The sequence below is a fragment of the Thermochaetoides thermophila genome (genome assembly GCF_000221225.1).
Source record: "Thermochaetoides thermophila DSM 1495 unplaced genomic scaffold scf7180000011820, whole genome shotgun sequence".
NCBI classification, from domain to species: Eukaryota; Fungi; Ascomycota; class Sordariomycetes; order Sordariales; family Chaetomiaceae; genus Thermochaetoides; species Thermochaetoides thermophila.
The window spans coordinates 3,009,756-3,025,754 of record NW_006383036.1 but is presented as its reverse complement, the minus strand read 5'-3'; the positions used below and the strand labels follow the sequence as shown (position 1 = coordinate 3,025,754).

The window sequence follows — 15,999 nt, the reverse complement described above, 5'->3', positions numbered from 1 at the left end:
ACTTGGTCTACGACTCACAAATACTGCAAGAGGAGAATGTCCCTGAACTGGTTTGTGTGGACATCGAGCGTGGCTAAATTATTGTGTCCCAAAAACACTTCGCACAGTCGGCAGCACCGTTTTTTGAAGGATGCTAACGGCTGGTGTTAACCGTCCGCGTCTCATCAACGAAACGGCCATCAAGTGTCTTCTTGGAGCAGGTACGGATTACAGCTCTTTACGGTGGATACTTACACAGACCGTAAGTTACAGAGCCAACTACGGCAGGCCTTTGCCCTGAAACTTAAACTTCGACACAGCCCGTGTCCAAGGCGTCCAGAAAAGACTCAAGGCGGATGTGACGGTCGTCTGGAACATCTAGCGCAGCGCAGAAAAAGTTGAAGGATGCTGGTTGGCAACGCCGTCTGCATGGGAGCGTCGGAGACGCTGCATAACACTGGACGCTGCGGATGGTGTGCTGCTGCTGCTGACCTGCAGTGCCTTGAGGCCCAGGCCCGGGCGACAGGGCCATATTTTACCCACCAAGCTACCCCAGTCGGGGCCCCTATACGCCGACGGACGAGCCATCCCATCGCATCGCATCTCGTGACAGCCAACAAGCAACAGACACCCCAAACTAGCCAACACCACTCAGCATTCCGACGACCTCTTGCTCTGTCCCGACAACCAAGCGGCGCAGGAAGCAGCCGAGACAAATCTCATTGCTCCGGCGAATTGGACCGGGCGGATTGCAGCCGTGCATGCTGCAAGCTTGATTGAATGTTCGCAACGCCCCTAAGCTCCTGAGTTCCGACCCCAACACGCTGCCGACTCCAGGAAATGATTCCTCGACCCCACAATGGCTGACCAGGCCAGAGCAGCGGCACGAGACAGGCCGCCGCAGTCGTCCCAAGACCTTCGCGCAAGAAACACGCCGATGACGTCGCCTGCCGACATGCGTCCGCCACCTTCTTCCGACCTCTGTGACTCTGCCGAGTCCTCCGACCGCGCGACCCCGATACCTCGTTCGCATACCCCTGGCCACTTGTCGTCCAAGAGCCAGGACCGGCGTCCGACCGACAAGCCCATTGAGATTGCCATCCGCCAGCGATCACAATCGTCTGCTGCGGCATCAAGCATTTCCTCGTCCTCGACAATTGTTCCCTCTGCCTCCTCTTCGACTACATCCTTCACCATTGCCGCATCAGCATCATCATCCCGGTCCCTTAACAACCCCTCGTCGTCCCGACTGCCGAGCACAAGCACAAGCACATATGAAAACGATGATAGCAGAGAGACACAGGACTCTTCTGCCGCAAACAGCAACCGAGATGCCTTGAACGGATCCGGCGCGGCCACAACCAGCACTTCATCCGCTCCGCGGCGACCAACCGCATTGCGCTCCACCTCCGCCATCGCAGGCCGGCCCGCGCCAGGGGGAGGTGCGGGCACAGGCACAACGGGAACGAGTTCAGGGTCCGGAACAGCAATCAACACTTCCAGCAACGATACCAACAAGAGCAGAACTAGCAACAGCACGAGCGGCGCCTCCCGGATGCGGGGCATGCCAGCGAAGGGAGCCGAGACGTACACGCCGTGTCCTCCACTGATAGACCCCAAAACGGCGCCCAATGTGCCGGAAGCCCCCTCATCGGGCATGTACTGGACGAAAGCCATGACATCGGGCCATCCACACACGGCTCTACGGGCACATACTGCGACCATTGTCGGCTCCAATGTGTATGTGTTCGGCGGCTGCGACTCCCGTGCGTGTTTTAACGAACTGTATGTGCTGGATGCCGACAGCTTCTACTGGTCTCGGCCGCACGTCGTCGGCGACATCCCCGTGCCGCTTCGTGCCATGACGTGCACGGCTGTGGGGAAGAAGCTGGTTGTCTTTGGCGGTGGCGACGGGCCGGCGTACTATAACGATGTTTACGTCTTGGATACTGTCAACTTCCGGTGGTATAAGCCAAAAATTGTTGGCGACAAAGTACCGTCGAAACGGCGCGCGCACACTGCGTGCCTGTACAAAAATGGAATCTACGTGTTTGGAGGCGGCGACGGTGTGCGTGCGCTCAATGACATTTGGCGCCTTGATGTTAGCGACATGAACACGATGTCATGGAGGCTTATCTCCGGCTCCTCCTCGTCCTCATTAACGGCCAATGGCCGGTCCGGGGGTGTGGCCAAGGAGATTCGCCCCAAGGCTCGCGGCTACCACACGGCCAACATGGTCGGCAGCAAGCTGATCATCTATGGAGGGTCAGATGGCGGCGAATGCTTCAACGATGTGTGGGTGTATGACGTGGAGACGCAAATCTGGAAGCAGGTCAACATTCCCATCACCTACCGGCGACTATCGCACACAGCGACCCTTATCGGCTCATATTTATTTGTCATTGGCGGCCACGACGGCAACGAGTACTCTAATGAGGTCCTGCTGCTCAACCTGGTCACTATGACCTGGGACCGCCGCAAGGTATACGGCCTGCCGCCTTCTGGCCGTGGATACCACGGGACAGTGCTGCACGATAGTCGCTTATTGGTCATTGGAGGCTTTGACGGGACTGAGGTGTTTGGTGATGTTTGGATTTTGGAGTTGGCGGTTCACTCGTATTATTCGCAAATCAGCCACTTCACTATCGAGGTATAGACCAGCTAGACGCTCTAGCCTGTTTTCACACATATATACGGCATATACCCACATGTAGGAACACTCGGTCTCCTCATTACATAACGTCGTTTGATACTCTTACAAGCCTTAACAGCGCAGGATCCGCTGTTGGGGGAAGCGGTGTTCTCAACAGGACCGAGGGAATGGCGTCGGGACTCGAAGGATATTGACAGAAACGGATGAAAAACAACCAGCTGCTGAGAAGGGCCAACTGACACGAGACTTTTTTTTAGTCTATCATATATATTTCTATCGATCGGTTTTTTTTTTTGCCCCGATAAATGTGTACAAAGCTTTTGCACGAGAATCATCTGTCTGATGAAGTGCCATGCTTGTAGGCCGCCACTCTCTTTTGAACATCATCACCCCAACCATTTTGCATTCCTCCAAGCAGCAGGCGGGCCGTGATACCACCCAGCTCACTTTTTGAGGTAACTATACAAAAAGCCCGAGATGATGAGAGAGACCCCAAGCGCCACAACATATACACAGCCTAGAAGAAACAACACGACCGCTAACCCGCCAAACGCCGCCCATGCTTGATAAAGATAAGATACAGCAGAGAGGAGAGGAATATGTACGAATGACGATCGAACTTTCTTCCGTTGTTTGTATCGACAATGCGTGCCCTAACACCGGGTCTCGATCAGACCACGGGCTTGTTTGGCGAGAACGGAAGGATTCAGGAAAGAGATATATCGGGAATGATATGGGATCATTCCTTTAATGGGCCTTGGCAGCAGCCTCGGCCTCGGCCTCCTTCTGCTTCCTCTCAGCCAGGCGCCTCTCCTCAGCGGCAACCATCTCTGTATTTAGCAATGTTAGCATGCCTTACTGGACTAGACGAGCAAAGAACTCTAAAAAAAAGGATGTGCAGCAACGTACGCTTCCAGAGGTCCTGGCCCTCGTAGTCCTCCTTGGGGACACGCTTCTCAATCATACGCTTATGTTCCGGGTCCTCGGGGTCAACGACCAGGACAGTCTCCCAGCGGCCCTTGCCTGATTTAGCGTCGGCGGTCTCAAGGGCGGCTGTGGCAATGAGCACGGCCAAAGTCAGGCCTTGCGCATACACACGGGCCTGGACAATCTTTTGAGCCGAGGACAAGTACTTGCTGCGGCCGACAATGGCAAGCGCAATACCCATAGAGGCCAGCCAGGAGGCGAAGACGATGCCATAGCGGTGCTCACGGCCCCATTCCAGCATGCGCTCCCACTCGGTCTGCTGTTTGCGTTTCTCCTCCTCCACTTTGTGGTGCGTCTCTTCCAAATACCGGTGCATCGCATCGTTGTTGCGCTGGAACTTAATGCTCTCACGCTCGGCCAGAATGATGGCGCCAGCCGTCGCCGAGGACGAGACCAGGAAGGACCGGAAGGGCAGCGTGAGCGACCGGAAGGCCGGGTAGCGCTTGTAGGCACCGATCACACCGACCAGACCGAGAGCAAGACCAACGCTACCGCCGATAAAGCCACCGCGCAGAACATGGCTGTAGTGCTCCTGTTCCTCTTCCTTGCTGATGACCTTCATGTTGGAAGCTGGTTGTTGTTAGGCTGCTGATCAAGACAGGAAGAGAGTTGCTGGCGGTGGTAGTGACGGTTGTGTTGGTACGGACCAGGCGAGTTACGCCGAGAAAGGGGACGAGTTCGTGAGCGTCGGTCGGCTAGAAAGCCTGTGGAAAATCGAGGGAGTTGAAGGGGATCGATCGACGTGGTGACGCAGGACTGAATGAATGTTCAAATCTGCCCCGCGTTTCCCTTTTGTCGGCTGGAGTGCGGTGGCGCAAGCAGAGATCGTATGACAAAATCAGTCAGCGGCCCGGCTCCGACACCCGCTCTTACAAGGTGAAAAACCGGGGCCGAGGGGTTTGATGGCGACTCGCAAGCGGCGGAAGTGGGTCCTGAGAGTGGATTGAAGTTGTCTCAAGAGCGAATCAAGACCCTCTTATTGCGTATGGGAATCTTCTGTGCGCGCGGACCCTCGCTGTTTTCGTTGGGGGAGGTTTGAATTTAACTTCAGGGGATTTTGAGCGTCGTCGCCGCGGTTTTGTACGGATTCGTAGTCGCGGTCGAATCTTGGCCACAAGGCGCAAATTTTAGCCCTGTCGCGGCTGTCGCGCCGTCCTTCATGATGTCAGAGCCAGCCAAGCAACAGGGGGACGCAAGGGGAACGCCGAGCTATCCCCGTCCGGCTAAATAGGCTTCAAAGGGTTAGGGTTCACTATGGGGAAGTTAGCTTGCAGGGCTTTGACAACCCCTCCCAGAGGAGCACGCATCGATTCCGGCCGAACACCGAGGGCTTGGCTTTGGCTGTGGGCCCTAGACTACGCCAAAAAAAAAATGGCGTCACCGTTCATCAGAGGCCAGCCATGCCGCATGACTGGCAAGATGGCCATTCGGGGGGCCCGTCCTGTTCCTGGTAATTTTCGCCGTCGCCCTCCTGGCCCGGGGCCTCCCGAGACGGTCTTTTGTCGTGTGGACATTGCTGGCCTGCAGCGATCACCTGAACTATCACACCAGAAGACTGTCGGGCGGGAAGGTGGGAATGCTGTTGCTATTTCTACGGCGGCGGCGACGGCTACCGCCTGTGCTTCAAGCTCTGGAGTTAGCGACACTAACTGGGCGAGCGAGTCAGCCTTTCCCATGTGGCGAACTGAGATCCTTGAGGTGTTGGTGTCCTGGGCTTGACATTGATGCTTGGCGGTTGTAGTGTCAGAGCTTCTGAGCAAGATATTCCAAAAGGAAGTGTTGGCCTGGGTTCTTATGCTTTGTCTTTTGGGTGCTCATGTCTCCAGGTTGGTCGAGGACCATTCCCCTGCCAAGCAGACAGGGGCTGGCCGGGATCCGTTGCGTCGGGTCCCGTGCCGATATGCTAGCCGACAGCATACCGTTGTTGTGAGGGTAAGCAGAGACGTCGGTGATCCAAAAAGGCTCTCTCCTTTGCTTGTTTCGCCTTGTCTTGATGCCCATCCTACACTAAAGCCTGGCGGGCATTATGGAACTGATACGTAGGAACCTCTCACCAACCAGAACTGGACTCAAATCATGCCTTGCAATGGAGATTCCACTCGGGCTGTCATCAGATCAACTGCTGTCTGAAAAGATCCCGGTTTCTCCCATCTGGCATTCTCGGAGAATAATGGGTGCTGTGTGGATAACTGCGATGTTGCTCGAGGGACAAATATTCTCCTCTTTGACAACAAACCTTCTGATACCTAACATTGGACTTGGGAAGCAGGGAAATGATGCACGTGGCTTCTGTAGCCTCTGATTGCTTCATTGACTTAGCCTCCAGTGCGATCTGCTATCTTTGGAAAAATAAATGATCAAGGAAGGACTCACTTGTGTGTGGTGCCAGCAGCCAAGCAATTGCTGGTTGCATTTCTCTCCCCTCTTTAAGAGGTCATCCAAGCGTCCAACCGATGTGATCCATCTCAGTCCTGGCTCAGGAACTGCCACCTTTTCCGCTCCCATAAAGGCATGTGAAGCTTTATTCATGACAGAAGTGCAGGATTGAGCACTTGGCAACCAGGAAACGATTATCTAGAGCCACAAATACCGAGATGACTTGACGCTCGGGTCAGCTACACGTGTGGTAAAATCCACCAGGTAGCCGTCAACAACCACGGCCGCAAAGGTACATCGTTTCCCTCAACAAGCTGACTTTTATCATCAGGTTGCTAGGGCAGTAATACTACTAGACATGTGGTGTATGTTATGAATTTGAATTCTACAAAATTGCTCAGCGTCACAACCTGTCATAAGGCTATATGTATTGACGGGAAACAGTCCAGAAAAAGGCTAGGGACCGTAAAAATATTGAATTGCCCTCTTTGCCGGGTACAGCGCCCAGGAGGAGCGGGCTGCTCCGCATGGACACACAGAGCCTAGAGGTTGGGAAGTACGCAGACAACTTTGATTTGTCGTCGACAATCTCCGTCGACGGCCTGCCCTTGAATGTTTATCGACGGCTCCGTGTTGATGTGGGAAAACTGCATGAAGTCAGCACGCCAGATTGTATGGCATACCAAATTTGCGGACCACTGCAGTTGCGGATGATGATACCGGCTTCCTTTCCATCTTCAGGAATTTCATGCGCTCGGGCTCTTGTGATGCGGGTGTCTACGACAGCTTGGCATCATCCATTTCTTGAAATGCCAAGGCGGCAGCCAACATGTCCTTATCCACAGATAATGCTCAAGACCCTAGAGTGACCTGCTAGTGCCCTCACCACATCGTGATGCAGACGACATTTATCCGACCTTACCTCCTGAGCCCAGAAAGCCAGTCACCGCACGAACTCAAATCACGTCTCCTAATGAATGTGTACAATGGCATGTATAGGTGATGTTGTAAGGATCATGTATTGGGGTTAGCGTAAGATACGCAGTTAGAGGGGAAGTCGACGAAAACACTCCACGGTGGAGCCAACTGTCTGCCAAGCCCAACGGTGAACCAAGTGATCCCGGGCTTCTGGAACAGCCAAGCTTGTCCGTTGACGAAACGGATGGCCATGTCCAGCAGGGTGTTCTGTGCTAAATACGTACAGATTGCGCTAAACCATGGTGTATGATGTAAACATGTTTTGTAGGCGACCTGAATGCATCTGCAACTTGTCTGTTAGGTGGTGCACGCAACGCATATTGGAGGGATGCTCCATCATACTGTGTAATGGGTAACAATGTGAATTGGAGAGTTAGTGTAAGACAAACCAGATCAGTCCAAGAGTCCGGATCAAGCAGTGTATTGATTTTGTGCGGTTTCCTACAGAGATGCTGCCGTGTGGCTTCTGCTGCCCCTCGATGGTTGGCTTGTTTGAAAGTCCACAAAAGTGAAAATCGGCACGGGAACTCGGACCTTCGCTAGAGTTGCCCCCACGCTCTCCTCTAGATTTCTAGGTGAATGCAACACTGCAGGATCACGATCGTGGATCTGTAAACCGTCCCGGTTGATAGCCAGAATCTTGGAATGCACATGTTCATCTCATTGCACTTAGCATGTGCAGAAGGTTGCCTGTCTTGGGATCATTCCTCGGTTTTTTGTTCATCTCCTTTCTTACGCACTCGTCAGCCCCGACAGTTTCCATCCCCCTTTCATTCTCAGACGCTCGGTGCCTTTTGAAGTGAACTCCGGTTTGGAGTTTGCATGGGTGAGTTGCGACTTCCTGTTCCGCTTCTGCCCAAGCGTGTAATTGGCAGGTTTTGAGGCTGGCTGTTTGACACCATCTCCTTCCTGAGCCCTCAAACAACTCCACTCCAGCCGAAGAAACAAATTCACTAAACTCGAAGGGTAAGGTGAATCAAAACCAGGTACGTTGAGGGTCTTGTTTTTGTCAACTTTAAAATTTCATAAGTATCTGCCGAGAATCGCACTTCTCCGTCCCGTTGCTCATCCTGCCATCACCGTCTATCGTCCTCTTATCCAACTTGAGCTTCGATTGCTGCCTACAAGACCTTGGTACTCTCCTTCCTCGCCTGGCCTTCAACGCCTTCCCGTGCTGTCCGGCCTGTGGCCCTTCTTCCCAGGTCATTCCTTGAACCATCATCCAGTCCACTGCGTGTGGATGTCCCAAGTGGACCCGCGCTTGGAAGCTAAACGGACTCGAACGGACGGGGCCTGTGACTTTTTTAGCCCTGACACTGCATCACAACACCACCCCGGCCTCGCCTCTTCCAGCGCTTCATGCTGCTCCGCGTCCAAATAAGTCGAACAAAGCGCTCAGAAGACGGCGCACGTCTCCCAACTCCCGAGTTACATCGACTAGCGCGCGCTGGTCTAGTATCGTTGCCATAATAGTGCGGCGCACTGCTACCGTCTGTATTTGCGCCTGGGCGATCCCGTGCAAGTTACGGATAAGGCTTGGCCGTCTCACTCACTTACACTCATCTTTTTTTGCCGCCCATAGCCTTTTTTTTCCCTTCCACTTAATGTTTCTCGTCCCATCCTCCCAGTGCAGCGCAGGCCGTCTGTCATCAACTAATACCATAATTGAGCGTCCAGCATCTCCAGAGCACTAGTGCAGAGTACGGATACGCCTAGGCAAGCTTCCTATCTCTAGGATTATCTTACGCTCCTTACGATCCAATTGTTACCGAGAGACTTCCGAGTACGTGTCAATACGAGTACGGGGCTGTCACGTACGAAGTGATTCAGTAGGGTTGACGACCGACCACCTCAACGTTGAACGGCAATCTTCGATTGGGCTTCCATCCTGCTCCGGAGAGTCGGCGGCCCCCAATCCCTGGTCACAAATTCCCCAGGGCCACTAACAGCACCCGCCTGTCCAGTCGGCCCAGTTCCCCCCACCCCCCGGGCACCCGAGGCTGGGCAGGCTCAGCGCACTACCCACTGCCCATTACCCACTATCCACTCAAGCCCTCGCTGCCATGCGGCGCACTTGGAACCGCTGGCTCAATTCGAGTGCCAGCCCCGAGCCAGCGGAGCCTGCTGGGCCCCGTGGAAATAATAAGCACCTCAACCGCACATCGCCTGTGCCCGTCGCTTCTGCCCGTGATTCGCCTTCTCTCAACCACTCGTCACCCTCGCTGTCTCCAACCCCTCAGCCGGCGACTCCTCAGTCGCCTGTCTCTGGCCACACCGGTGCCGATTCAGCTCCGGCCATTTCCTCCAAGCCGTCAGCAGCGCCCCTGCTCCAGGTTCCCGCTGCTGTGCCTGTTATCCGTGTCCATAAATCTGCTGTGCGCAGTCGCACCCCCACTGGCTTTTCCGTCGATCACAACGACGACGACTTTCTCGGCTTTTTCAACGCCGGTCGCCCGGATTCCGGCTTTGACGACGTAGCAACCCGCTTTCACCTCTCGAGCAGCGCCGACGACGTCGAAATGACGACTGGTCCGAACTTCGACGCGGCCGCCAGCCGCGGTCGGCAGGACTCGTTTGTGAGCGCCGGCGCAAAACCCATCTCCATGGCCAACCCGAACCGGGACCATATGAACCGCAATCGTCGTGAGAGCCTTGCGGGGAGCATGATGGCCGGCATGAGCTGGGGCGGAATTTCTGTTGGCAGTTTTATTAGGGAAGAGTAAGTTCCCTTGTCATCTCTTGTTACCCCCCTCCGGTTTTTTTTCATGATAGTCAAAAAATTTGGTTACACTTAAATTTCATGAGCGTTTTGGCGTCTCAGCCAATTTGGACAACCCTCATGTTTCTATGCTTCCCTTTCACCCCTTCCCCGATGCTGTTCCTCAGCCGCAATCAAAATGCTGACTTGTTCGCCGCAGCATGATGATGACGGGGACTTCTCCTTATATCAACAACACTGGCTCGTCGTTTCAGTCTTCCTCCTACATTCCTCGGCTGGAAGCTAGCTTTATGCGCGACTTTGTTTGCTGCGACCGTACGTGGCCCACACTCCATGACCTGTTGCAGCACTACGAGGAAAATCACCACACCACTCCGGCTGCATCTGCGAGAGATGGTTTCGGTGGCACGCAACCCAACGCCCGAGGCCCTGCTAGCCGCGCCGCGTCCACAGCTCCGTCTGCCGGGAGAATGCAGCAGCCGACGCAGTCAATGCAGGGCTTTCAGCAACGCCCCATGGGCGCCGGCATGGGTGTTGGGGGACTTGGACAGATGATGCGTCAGCAACAGCAAGCTGCGATCGCCGCACAGAAATCGACACCTCTCTCCCACATGAACGATGATATGGACGCCGTCGGCGAAATGGAACTGGACGACACACCAATTGGGCCCATGGATATGGACGATAACCAGCGGACAATTCAGCAAACCCGCCAGCTCTTTGGTCAACAACAGAGGCCCCAACTTCATCTTAATGCGTCGGGTCTCCCTCATCAAGCCCTTCGCACCTCTCAACCGCCGACCCCCGCGGCTGCTGGTTTCGGTTTTCAGAACAACCCGACTGTTTCGTCCGTCAACACACCGACCTTGACCACTCAACAGGGCATGCCGCAGCAAGGCCAGGGTAACGAGGTTGACAATAACGGCATGTCTGACGCCGCCAACAAAATGGGTTTTGGCAACATGAATCTCGGCACGCAATTTGGTCTTAACTTCGGCGCCTTGGGCACCATTGACGACCCTGCCAAGCGACTGTACAGCCCTGGTGGCACAGCCCAAATGACAAGCCAGCAGCGCGCTCTTGAGCAGCAGCTCCAGCTGCAACAGCAGTTGCAGCAGCACCTGCAGGCCATGAACCTTGACCTAAGCCAGTTCCCGCCTGGCACCGACCCGGCCTTGATCTTGCAGCAGATGACAGCCCTGATGATGCCTCCACCGGAGGAGCACAAGCCCTTCAGGTGCCCTGTCATCGGCTGTGAAAAGGCCTACAAAAATCAGAATGGTCTCAAGTATGTCAATGCTATAGTCTGAACAATCCTGCTTTCCAAAAAAAGAGGACCCTGTCGCTCTGCTTCCTTGTAGTCATCACCTTTGCCTGCTAACATGCATCACAGGTACCACAAGACCCATGGTCACTCAACCCAACAGCTGCATGAGAATGGTGATGGTACCTTCTCCATCGTCAACCCAGAGACTAGTACTCCGTATCCCGGCACGTTGGGTATGGAGAAGGAGAAGCCGTTCAAGTGCGAAATTTGCGGCAAGAGGTATAAGAACCTCAATGGTCTCAAATACGTACGTTTCTCGCCTGCACCCTTGTGTTTTCTCGGATGTGTTCTGACTTTGCCCTCTCCAGCACAAGCAACACTCGCCAATGTGTGATCCGGAGCTTCGGGCTCAGCACCAGACTTTGTTGCAGACGATGATGCAAAACCCTGCTACCTTTTTCGCCCTTCAGCAAGGACTGGCAAACCTCCCGAATCTTCCAAACCTGCCAAATTTGCCTAACCTTCCAAACATCAGCGAGGATACGATGCTGTAGTCAACCGACCATCGCCGGTCCATCTGCTGGTGTGCCGAGCCCTCTGTATCCATATTCCTTGTACAGGTTCTGTCTGGTACATTCCAGCAAACACTCTAACTGCAGACGATAACCAAGTCACAACGAAGCCCTTTCGCACGCGTCGGGGTTTGTGGATATGATTCTTCATCACTCAGTGTTTCTCTTGGGTGATGTTGGGGGCTCATTGCATCTCATTCTCTGGCATGCTGGCGGCATTGGCTGGACTGAGTCGCTAGCAGAAAAACATATATCTTTCCAGCACAGATCTAACGGGACAGACGTTCCACTGCGATACCCCTTTTTGTTGGTTTCACCTCAAAACCTGCAGCCCCCGGCACGAAGCGAGAACTCGACGGACCGAGCTGAACAGCAACTGAGATGCTTGGCACTCAATGCTGACTAACCTTGTCTGTTACACTGTGTCTTATCGCTTCTCGAATTCGAGGAGAACAAAGCAGTTCATCAAGCCCTTTAGACTACGAGCTTCGGTGGCCAAGATTCGACTCGCCGGAGTGATCTTTGCTTGGTATTCCGGAATTTGTCTGGGAATTGTACATCCGACAGTTATCACCAGCAATAATTAGGGAGAAGAACATGGCAAACTCGGCTCGGCACTCTTCTCCCGTTCCAATCAGCTGCTAATCGCTAATATGTTCCGAATCCGCAACCTGTTGCAATCGCATTTCGGTTGTCGGTTCATCTCTTTTCAGTTACCAGAGAGGGCGAGAGTGGCTCCAATCTATATCAAAATAGAAGTGGGGCGAATCTTGTACCATTGAGGACATTACGCCTTCCTGGCTCACGACATTTGCTATGTCGATCTAACTGCCTAGCTCTTCGTTTCTTCATTCACCTTGTTTCTAGGTTTTAGTATGAAAGACTTCGGAGTAGCAGGCGGTTGGATTCATTGCTTCAAGACAGATTTTCAACCTCAAAGAATGGGAGTGGGAAAATCAAGATTGAAAAAAAAGTGGGAAAGGATGTATGGGAAAAGTGGGAAAGAGGAAAAAAGAACCTGAGCGCGGGAGATTCAAAAATGGGTCTCAAAGGATGTCGAGGTAATGGAGTGATGGTTACCAAAAAGAAAAAAAAGAGGGTGGGGAGTTGTTGGCTAGTTTTGTTTAGCTTTTCTGTTTTGTCTGTATTGCTTTGGTCTTTCACTGGTTCCAGTCAGTTGCAATCGGCGTAATGGCGGGCAAAAAGGGGAAATAGAAAAAGCACTCTACTCTGGTTTATTGTGTTAAACATGCCCATCCTATTGGCATTAAATAGAAAGTTGTGTTGAGTTCTCTGAACTCATATAGACTGCCCTGTTATTGTGAATCTCAAGTGTGTTCGTCATCTCGGGAAAATAGTCCTTGCAACCATGTTTCCAAGCATCAAGGTCATCGACACATCTTCAGACCCAACACACCGGCGGCTAGATACCTCGCTTTGTATTACTAGACACTGAATCATCGTAGAAATCGACATAAAAGAAGAAGTACATCCTTCAAAGGGGCATCCTCTTGACCCGCTCTGTTCCCGTTGCTCAGTACGCCAAACGCCTCGCATTTGCCCTGCTATCCGTTCACCTAACCATCCATCTGATTCCCCAATCTGCCTACTAACCTTGAAACTCCCACGCTGTCCGTGTAGTACCAGAGATGCGACATGACCTTGAAAGAAATTAATAGTTAATACCAGAAAGACAGATAAAACAAAAGCTCCCCAACACGATCACGCTGAATGAACGTGGATCTCCTGAACCATGAACGCCATCTAGATCCCCATCGGCCTGTCCCGTGCAATTAGAAGAAAGATCTTGGCCATCCTGCCCTACATCTTCCTCATCGGGAACAGAAGAACTGCCAAACTACGACATCTCCATCCCGTCATCATCATCCACCTCACTCTCGAGCATCTGCGTGTGGTTGCTGCTGACGCTCTCCTTACGACGCGCCACCACCAGCGACCCGTCTGCCGCATACCGCCCGATAATGCCGCCCTCCCCGCTGAGCACCACCATCATGTCCAGTTCGTCGCCGCCGACCACGCGGCCCTCGGTGTCCACCTCCTGCGAGAGCTCGACCAGCGCTTGGCGCGGCAGCCGCTGAAAGCCGACGGTGCGTACAACACGGCCCCAGTGTGTCATGCAGAAGTTGGCGGCCCGCCGCCTGAGCCAGTCCTCGTTGGCTAGGCCCGCGCAGTACCAGATGATACAAGCGTGCTCGACGTCGAGCTCGCGGCTGAGGCGGTTCACGCAGAGCAGACGGAGGTGGGGGATGTTGTACATGTTGGACATGACCAGCAGGCCGGCCACGTCGGAGAGGTCTGTTGCGGTGTTCTCGTGGTCGTCGTCGACGGGGTCGATGCGGTCGGTGTAGAGGTAGTAGAGGAAGGCTTTGACCACGGTGTAGGGCTCGGGTATGTGCATCTTCTTGGTGTGATATTCGGCCATTTGGCTTGACCAGAGACGCGCGAAGTGAGGCCAGCGGGCTTGTAGGATGAGGCGGTGGACATGAATCGGGGGAGAGGTCGGGGCGTCAGAGGCCAGCCAGTTTTCGCTCCCGTCTTCCCCAGAGTGCACGAGGGCTGAGCCCATGATCTCGTCTTCGTCGTAGTTCGGAGGGAGAGCTGTCACGATGAAATCCGTACCACTTCCGCTCTCTGGGGGCTTGTTAAACAGCCTGGCAAGATCTGCTCCAAGCCCCTTAGAGGCGACATCCGCGTTACGGCTGCGCAGAGCAGGACGAGCGGGGTCTGTCCGCTGTTCAGAGGACATGGCATTCCCTAAGAAACCGTACCGCCGCAAATCGACTTCCATGATATCGGAGAGAAACTCCTCGAGATTGTTAATCCCGTCGGCAGCGGCTGGCTCTGTGGGACAACCTAGGAGCCAGGCCTTGGTGCCGTCCTCATTCAGTGTGCAATAATGCCAACGGTATCCCGACTTGAAGATCTCGCGTCCTTCAGCAAGCTTCTGCCACCGAAACGTAGTCAAATCAAGCGCTGATAGAGAGCAATCCTTCGAGGATATGGTTGCGGCAGGAGTGACGAAGTCGAGAAGAGTTCCAGATGTATAGACATGGAAGTGGATACCCTGCATCTGGGACGGGACATTTGGGCCATGAACGAACTTGAGAGCGGATATATGCCCTGGGGCAGGAGGGGCGTACGACCTGAGATGGAAGGAAGATGGGTTGACTTGCTGTGACCTCGAATTTGCCGCATATCCAGAAGATCCCACGACAGACCCTGATTGATATGGGGGTCTCGGCGATGCTACTGTACGAACCAGGCCGGTTCGATCAATCGTGCCAGTTGTTGGAGGTGATTGGAAGGCCGGGTTGCCCTTAAGATCAAGCCACCATAGATCGCTGACCTTGTCCATTTCCTCGCTTAGACCACCAAATACCCAAACCCTGTCGTTCCAGATGTAGGCTGAATGATCAAAACGGCCGACGAAGCGCCATGACCTCGACCAGGTAAAGGTCTTCAAGTCCAAGTAGCAAATGTCATCGAGCACATAGTTATCGTGGCCAGTGATGCCGCCCATGATGAACAGCTTGTCATCGTGCAGCACAGCGGCATGGCGAGCGCGGCCCTTTGGGATCGGTCCGGATACCTGTGGCTGGGTCCAGTGTGCCGTCTTGATATCGAAAATGATGAGATCTGAAAGGTACGTTCGGTGTTCGTTCTCGCCGCCGAAGACAAGAAGCTTGTCGCCCTGGTACAAAGTCGCAGTGTGGCCTGAACATACCATGTCAGCGCCGCCAAATATGGGGCTCGAGAAGATTGCTTACCCATACGGACGCCAGGAATGTCACCATAGTTGTCAACCAGCGTCCATTGGTGGCTAACCAGATCAAGGCGCAAGACATGGTTGTAGACCTCATCGGTGTACTGGTCGAAGCCGCCAAAGGCGTAAATCTGGTTGTTGCCGCAGTATGTTACTGAGGCATTGACAAGACAAGCAGGGCGCTGACCCAATGTGCGAGTCACCTTGGGTCGATAACCATCGCTATGCATACGAGTCTTGACCGGCGTATTGGGCATGATGAAGGCACTGTTGGAGGATGGGGCAAGGGTCGAGGAGAATGAGACGTTCGCCGTTTGCGAAGTTGCGCCGGCCGCAGCGGGGGTGGTTTGGCTGTGACCGCCGAAGAGAGATGCAGTCGCAGTTGTAGTGTTCTGGTTATCGGTGGTGGTGTTATTGTTGTTGACGTTACTGTTGTTACTGTTACTGCTGTTGGCGGCTGCTGCAGACGTGGAGGGCTGTAGTGCCATTGCTGGGAATGGCAAGTTGACAAGTGAATGGATGCTTGCGAGATCTGGAAACAAGAGAGATGCTAGCGCAGGGTAGCCGAGGCAAGCAACCAGTGGGGGGCAGTCCCGGGATGCAAGGGCAAAGGCAGATGCAGAGGCAGAGGAGGAGGCAAGGGAGCGCGTTTGAGGAAAAAAAAAAAGTAAATCGAACAGAATT

At 53.9% G+C, this 15,999-nt stretch overlaps 4 protein-coding genes across 4 annotated transcripts; 2 read left to right on the top strand and 2 right to left on the bottom strand.

Moving 5' to 3' along the window:
• Nucleotides 1–838: 838 nt before the first annotated feature.
• On the top strand, nucleotides 839–2,635 carry CTHT_0058190 (uncharacterized protein; the record flags this gene model as incomplete). Its single annotated transcript, XM_006696076.1, has 1 exon — nucleotides 839–2,635. The coding sequence occupies one exon, from the start codon at nucleotides 839–841 to the stop codon at nucleotides 2,633–2,635; it is 1,797 nt and encodes a 598-aa protein (XP_006696139.1).
• Nucleotides 2,636–3,379: 744 nt separating this feature from the next.
• CTHT_0058180 (putative mitochondrion protein) lies at nucleotides 3,380–4,181 on the bottom strand (the record flags this gene model as incomplete). The annotated part of the gene is made up of 2 exons (XM_006696075.1): nucleotides 3,380–3,462; nucleotides 3,542–4,181. 2 exons carry the CDS (start codon nucleotides 4,179–4,181, stop codon nucleotides 3,380–3,382), a joined length of 723 nt encoding a protein of 240 aa, XP_006696138.1.
• A 4,855-nt stretch (nucleotides 4,182–9,036) lies between these two features.
• On the top strand, nucleotides 9,037–11,513 carry CTHT_0058170 (zinc finger domain-containing protein; the record flags this gene model as incomplete). The annotated part of the gene is made up of 4 exons (XM_006696074.1): nucleotides 9,037–9,692; nucleotides 9,892–10,980; nucleotides 11,086–11,266; nucleotides 11,328–11,513. The coding sequence occupies 4 exons, from the start codon at nucleotides 9,037–9,039 to the stop codon at nucleotides 11,511–11,513; spliced, it is 2,112 nt and encodes a 703-aa protein (XP_006696137.1).
• Nucleotides 11,514–13,389: 1,876 nt separating this feature from the next.
• On the bottom strand, nucleotides 13,390–15,803 carry CTHT_0058160 (uncharacterized protein; the record flags this gene model as incomplete). Its single annotated transcript, XM_006696073.1, has 2 exons — nucleotides 13,390–15,266; nucleotides 15,320–15,803. The coding sequence occupies 2 exons, from the start codon at nucleotides 15,801–15,803 to the stop codon at nucleotides 13,390–13,392; spliced, it is 2,361 nt and encodes a 786-aa protein (XP_006696136.1).
• Between the last annotated feature and the right edge of the window lie 196 nt (nucleotides 15,804–15,999).